This window comes from Varanus komodoensis, unplaced genomic scaffold (genome assembly GCF_004798865.1).
Source record: "Varanus komodoensis strain SLA01 unplaced genomic scaffold, ASM479886v1 scaffold71, whole genome shotgun sequence".
In the NCBI taxonomy this organism is placed as follows: domain Eukaryota; kingdom Metazoa; phylum Chordata; class Lepidosauria; order Squamata; family Varanidae; genus Varanus; species Varanus komodoensis.
In genome coordinates, this window is record NW_025336360.1 from 1,948,075 (window position 1) to 1,955,226 (window position 7,152).

At 53.6% G+C, this 7,152-nt stretch overlaps 1 protein-coding gene across 1 annotated transcript in view; it reads left to right on the forward strand.

Annotated features, from left to right (window-relative positions):
• LOC123034721 (basic phospholipase A2 sphenotoxin subunit B-like) overlaps positions 1-4,046 on the forward strand; it is a 7,047-nt gene extending 3,001 nt beyond the window's left edge. Inside the window, exons 3-4 of the mRNA XM_044452309.1 lie at positions 3,169-3,275; positions 3,865-4,046. Coding sequence (XP_044308244.1) covers positions 3,169-3,275; positions 3,865-4,046 — 289 coding nt within the window. The remainder of the gene's footprint in view (positions 1-3,168; positions 3,276-3,864) is intronic.
• Positions 4,047-7,152: the final 3,106 nt, after the last annotated feature.

The window sequence follows — 7,152 nt, forward strand, 5'->3', positions numbered from 1 at the left end:
AATAACAACAGCACCAGGCGGACCTCTCTGGGGAGTGCATTCCATAGATGGGGCACCACCGTAGAGAAAGCCCTCCTCCGGGTACTTACCCTCCTAATATCATTCACAGAGGGTTCCCAGAGAAGGGCATCTGTTGCTGATCTCAAGGGGCGGGAGGGCATATATGGGTGCAAGCGTTCCTTTAGATATCCAGGTCCCAAGCCGTTTAGGGCTTTATAGGTGATAACCAACACCTTGAATTGGGCCCGGACTTCAATCGGGAGCCAGTGGAGCTGAGGGAGAACTGGGGTTATATGAGAATGACGCCCAGTCCCCGTCAGCATCCTGGCAGCTCTATTCTGCACCAACTGAAGTATCTGGACCGTCTTCAAGGGTAGCCCCACGTAGAGCACATTACAGAAATCTAATCGGGAAGTTACCAGCGCATGTGTCACTGTCGCCAGGCAGTCGTTCTCCAGGAAGGGACGCAACTGATGTATCAGCCGAAGCTGAAAGAAGGCGCTCCTTGCCTCCGCCGTCACCTGAGCTTCTAGAGACAGCTCAGGGTCGAGGAGCACTCCTAAGCTGCAAACCCTGTCCCTCAGAGGGAGTGCAACCCCATTTAGGACAAGGCCCAAGTCCCCCACCAACAGGACCTCCATCTTGTCTGGATTGCGTTTCAGTTTATTGGCCCTCATCCAGCCCATTACCTCGGCCAGGCACCAGTTCAGTACAGCCACTGCCTCACCTGGATTGGTGGAGAACGAGAGGTAGAGCTGGGTATCATCAGCGTACTGATGATTCTGCAGCCCACTCCTCCGGCTGACCTCTCCCAGTGGTTTCATGTAGACGTTAAACAGCAAAGGGGACAAAACGGACCCTTGCGGTACTCCATGGCATAACTGCCATGGCGCAGAGCCATAGTCCCCCAGCACCTCCTTCTGAAATCGGCCGTTGAGATAGGAGCGGAACCACCGCCACGCGGTGCCTCCAACTCCCAATCCCGCTAGCCTATTCAGAAGGACACCATGGTCGATGGTATCAAAAGCTGCTGAGAGATCCAGGAGAACTAACAGGGACGCACTCCCCCTGTCTCTCTCCCTGCACAGGTCATCGTACAGGGCGACCAAGGCAGATTCAGTGCCATACCCGGGTCTGAAGCCGGACTGAAATGGGTTCAGATAATCAGTTTCATCTAAGAGTGCTTGGAGTTGTCCCTCCACCACCCGCTCTAGCACCTTGCCCAGGAACGGTATGTTGGTCACCGGTCTATAATTGGTGGCCTCCTCTGGATCCAGGGATGCCTTCTTTAGGACTGGCCGGACTACCGCCTCCTTTAAAGGGGCAGGTACCCGGCCGTCTCTTAAAGAGGCGTTGACCACCTCCAGGATCCAGATCACAATCCCGTCCTTGGCTTTCTTAAGTAGCCAAGATGGGCATGGGTCTAGTAAGCAAGTGGCAGGACGTACTTGTCCAAGCACCTTGTCCACATCATCAGGCCGCAACAACTGAAATTCATCCATTAATTGTGGACTCGACAGCGTCGATGGCGTCTCCCCAGTAGAATCTGATTCAATAGAAGAGTCAAGCTCGTGGAGAATCTGAGCGATTTTCTCCCTGAAATGCTTGGCAAAGTCGTCACAGCGGGCCTTCGAGGGTGGCACAAGATCTTTCTTGTTAACACTATCAGTGGGGAAATACCTGTGTTCCCATCAGCTGCAGAGAGCTGAGACAAAGGGGGCCATTCATTTGTTTCTGAATGGACCCATTTAAGCATCTAGCTCAACAGAGGCAAGTGCCTGCCCAGCGTAGTTGTCAAACAGTTTCCCTGAATGGTTCCTCAATCAGACACCTTTGCATGTTTAAGAAGGCACAGAGGCTGATCCAAACGGCAAGGAATCTACTGAATTGACAGGTCAATAAAGCAATCAGTAATATTTTCTATACTATTGTTACCAGTATTTCTGATCAGTTTAGAACATTATGTCATGCCGAAAGACGTCAAGATGCCATGGTAATGACATTATCTGGAAACCTAATACTCTGAGCATGATTAGAAGGTTATAAAATGTCCGTACACAAGCTGTGATTTTGCAGTTGGCAGTGAGAACCACGACCCGGGCGCATGTTGGCTTAAGGAGCTGCAGGGGGCCTGAGTGATCTTTCAATAAACTGCTGAGGCTCATGGCGAAAGGGTCTTTCCTGACTGATCCAGGTTATGCTGCCTCGCGGCTGCTATTAAGGCACCCCGACACGGGCAAACGCTGTCGTGACACATAAAGAGAGACTTGGTCAGAACCCCATCCAGCCCCCCAAACAGCCGCTCCCCCTTTCCCACAACCGCCAGTTCTTGCTGGCTTCCCGGCTTTTGTGCAGCCCCTGGCAGTGGGAGCTTTAAGCTAAAATGACAGAGTGTCTCTGCAGTTTATTTTTTGCCTTTGCCTCTGGCTGTGCCCAGTGCTGGAATGCGGCCTCCGAGTGCTTCTCCAAGATGGGATTCGGCCCTATATAGTGCCCTTGTTGTAAAGCCAGCTATTCATATGGAATAAGGCTTGGGGGGCTGACTGAAGGTGTGGCAGAAATTCTGGATCTGGAGGAAAGGGAAGGGAAGGGAAGGGAAGGGACGGGACGGGACGGGACGGGACGGGACGGAAATCTAGTGCAGAATGAAAAGAAAATCTATTGTGCTTCTTGGTCTTGTCCAGACAGCCCACAGAGCTCAGGGAGACAAATCATCCAGACAGTGTGTTAAGAACTCTACCCAGACATGTGTGACGGCACATTTCTGCAATGAATGCAGCACACGGTGTGTGAACACGGCCAGGTTCCCTGACCGCTCCATAGAGCAGCGGTCCCTGTACTCGCCCCCTGCGGCTGAGTGGGACATTTCGATGGAGGCTCTGGGGCTGTGGCGTGGCGTGGCGCGGAAGCTCTTTCAGCCATTGTTCTCCTGACCTGCTCCGACAGGGAAGCGACGGGGCCTCTGCTTTCTTCCCTCTGGGAAGGGGCCGGGTGACTCAAGGTCTGGAATGCGCGACAGTTCGGCTCAGTCCTTGTGAGGCCCTCCAGGCCTTCCTGGTCCGGCCGGCATTTGCAGGGGAACGGTGCCCCATCCGGTCACCAGGAGCCATTCTGCTTCCTGAGGCAGCTTTCCTCACCTGCCTCACGCCACTTTCCCACTTCCCACAGGTGCTGCCAGCGACACGACTGCTGCTACGGCCAGCTGGACGACCAGGGCTGTGAAACCAAAATCGAGGAATATACCTATACGTACCGCTCTGGGAAAGTCACCTGCTGTAAGTCCGCTGGTGGCGCTGGGTTCGCCTGGCCCGGTCCTCCCCAGGGCAGGCCAGCAGAGGGGCTTCGGCCGATCCCTGCCCTGGAGCCCCTGGGCAGCCCAACCAGCATGGCGGCCGTGTCCCAGACATGGAGTGCAGAGGCCCTGCCAGTGGGACGCCGTGGGTCAGGGTGCCGGTGTCCCGGAACCCCTCCCTGAGCAAAATGGACAGGCGCTTAGACGGAGCTGCCCAGCCCATGGGACCTCCATGACCTGAGATGCTCACCAGGCACGGCAGATGGACAGAGAGGTCCCCTCGACCGTGCTGGAGGCTCCCAAGTCCAGGGCTGGGCTTGGGGGCCAGGCAGATACTGGGAGAGGGCACTGGGGGGCGAAAGTGATGCGTGTGCCAGGCAGCCTGCCTTCTGTCCCCAGAGAGAGCCTTTGGGGACCCTCGGGGACACTGTGATGGCACCGATGAACATTTCGGCTCCCAGTTTGCTTGGCTGTGGAGCACAGAATGGGGCACCATCTTGCACACTCCCCGTCCAACTCCACCCCCCCCCCCCCCCATCTCCTCCATTGCTCTTCTGTTGTTTTGGTGGCAGGCGATTCACCGTCGCAGTGGGAATCGATGATGAAAACTGGAGCCTGGTGTCAGCGGCAGACCTGTGAATGTGACAAGAAATTTGTGCAGTGCCTGAAGAAGCACTTAAAGACCTACCAACATGCATACAACTTCTATTTAAAAGATTCCTGTTCTGGCTTAAACCCTCAGTGCCAGTCCTGAGCCCAAATAGGAACACAGAAACATAGAAACAGAGCGAGTTAGAAGGGGTCTCCCGGGCCATCTAGTCTGACCCCCAGCTCCAGCCAGCTTCGCTCATGACATGCCCACCATGTGCACATCCAGCCTATCTTTGAACACCCTCACCGATGGGGCCTCAACCACCTCCCGTGAAGGCCCATTCCACACCCTCAGAGTCCTAACTGTCAGGAAGTACTTCCTGGCATCCAAATTGAACCTTGGCTCCCTGAGCTTGGCTCCAATGGAACGTGTCCTACCCTCTTCCTCAGGGGAAAACAGGTCTGTACCCATGGAGAGGGGAAGGCAGAGACATTATGCAAAACCCCTCTCTTTTGTGTGGGGTGTACACGCAGGAAAAGAACCGCTTGCCTCTTTTTAAAATAGCAACAGTCTGTTTAAAGGAAGTGGCACTGCAGAAGGATAGGAACCCTTCCCCACACCAGCAGGAATTTTGCATGGAAGGGGTGGGACATACATCTCAAGGTGGGCATTGGCTCCTTGAAGGCAACAATGGCCTGGACAGCGGTTTTCCCAAAGATGGGTGTCCACAGTACCCCAAAAGTAGCCACCGCTTTGATTTTTGCCAAAGCACCCCAGAGTCAATGAGGCAGAGTATCTGTGCCACGTTGCAGTCTGAGCTTTTAAAGGGTGGCCCACGCACAGAGCCTCCTTTGGAGCCAGGATTCAGCACCACCGAGAGCTTCTTGAAAGGTCAGACTCTCACCCGGAGTGGATACACACCCCACTGCCATTGGAGAGGGCAGTCTGAGCCAGGCTTAAGGACCAGCCATCGCAACCCGCAACCCTTTTTATTCTCTCTCCCTCTGCTTCCCACCCCTCTGCGAGGCACAAAAGGAATCCGGTCTGCTGTGGAGCAGGAATGGCATTTGGAGTGCCAACGGTCCCTATTTCCCTGGGGCTTCCCTGCTTACCTGGGATGCATCACCAGTTCACCCATATTTTGTCGCCATTTTGCTTTTCGGAGTGAGGAGACGCTGCCCCGTAACACCATCGCTTCTCCCAATTGCTGCATCACCGTTCGCTGGGCTTCATTATGCCTATTTGAACAAACATTGAGTTGAGATCCAACAAGGCCTATCTTTATCCCAAATGTTTTTATAAGAACTGCATAACTTTAAGACAAGTGCCTGAATATGCTTGTTTTCATTTACCCTCCTCCATCCCGTTTCCTTTTCTTCAGACTGTAGGCCCAGGAACAAGGGCTCCTTTCTGTATTTCTTAATCTCTTCCCTGTTTGGAGAGCCTTTGTGGCTGAAACATGGAAATGTTCAGACCGACAAATAAATAGAGGAACAAACCGCTGTCTCTAGCACACAACCATAAAGGTGCGAGCACAAGATACTGGGCAGTATGAACAGACAAAGTGGATCGCGATTTTAGGTGTGTAGACTTATTTGCGAGTGAGTCTCACGAACGGGAATGAGGCTAGTGAGGAACGTAAGCTGAGCTCACCAGCTGGAAGCCCCTTGGGTTGGGCTCAGCTCACTGCGACCACCTACATCAGCCTTCCTCAGTATGAAACCCTTTAAATGCAACGGGATACGTCTCCCAGTGTGGGTGGGTGGGTGGGAGGTTGGGTGGGGATGCTGGGAACTGCAGTCCAGTACTTCCAGAGAACATCGGGTTAGGAAATAGCTGGATTCCCCTGCATAGATATTCCCCAAATCCTGGGTGGCATCAGGGTGGGCTCCCAGGGTCCATGACGACGCGTTGCCCCAGTCTCTGCTCCAGCCACAGGGAGACTTAACACCAGAGCACAGCTTCTTGCTCTAGTATCGCTGGAAGACAAACCCAGCCAGAGTGCAAGTTCGCCCCATTTTACTGTGAGTTTCAAACTCAAAACTAAAACTGAACCCCGAATAAACAAACAAGCAAAACAAGAAAGAAGGAATTCCATTTTTTCTGAAATGTAATCTGAGTGAACCTATTCCAGTGAATACATACGTATTATGTACCCCTATATAGTTTAGCTATTGCAAAATATACTTCAAGATATTTATGCACAAACATAGAAACAGAGTGAGTCAGAAGGGGCCTCCCGAGCCATCTAGTCTGACCCCCGGCTCCAGCCGGCTCCGCTCACAACATGCCCACCATGTGCATGTCCAGCTGTTGTGTGCACCGACTCGGAGGAGTCTTTGGCGCATGTAGGAGAGAAGGAGGCCTCCCGTGGGAACCAGGATTTGGTGCAGGAAGATGTGTGCCTGGTGCCAATTGTACAAACACCCCCCCCAACCACACTCCCTGACGAAGTGTTTCAAAGAGACGACGCAGGGGAGAGCAGGACTCAAGCAGAAGTTGATAGTGAAGCGTGGGGGGAGGGCGGCCGGGCGGTTGCCAGGGAAATGGCTGGGCCGCTTGCAGATGACGACCATGGGTACGCTAGAAGTGGCGTTGTCCCAGGACAGAGGGGGATTGAAGATGCCCGCTCTCGCAGACACACGCGCAGGCTCGGGCGATCGCAGCGAGGGGATTAGAAAGGAGAAGGGAGAGCAGTTTGTCAGATCTGCCCAAGGAGGGACGGCCCAGGCGAGTCAGAAGCATTTTGTAATCTGAGCCCTCTCCGAAAGAGAGGACAACTTCCCCATTATCATCATCATTAAAATAATCTCCGTCATTTCTTGTCAATGCATCTGCAACGTTTCGCAGAATAAAGGACTCTAGCTTCAACGGTTTGCTTTGTTGGCTTCAGTGGGAAGGAGCACCTCAGCCTCACCACACGAGCCTATCTTTGACCACCCTCACTGAGGGAGCCTCAACCACGACTCCGGTAACTCCAGTCAAGGCAGCCCAGAGCTCCTTGTTATTGTTCTTTTGCAAATTGTGTCCTGGAGAAGAGCCTAATGCTGGGAACAACTGACGGCAAGAGAAGGAGGGGACGGCAGAGGATGAGGTGGCTGGATGGGGTCACTGGGGCAGTCGGCGTGAGCTTAGCTGGACTCCGGGGGATGGAGGAGGACAGGAAGGCCTGGAGGAGAGTTGTCCATGGGGACAAGATGGGTCAGACGCAACTTCACGTCTAACAAGAACAAATGGTGTCCAAAAATCACACACTCCAAAAAGCTTT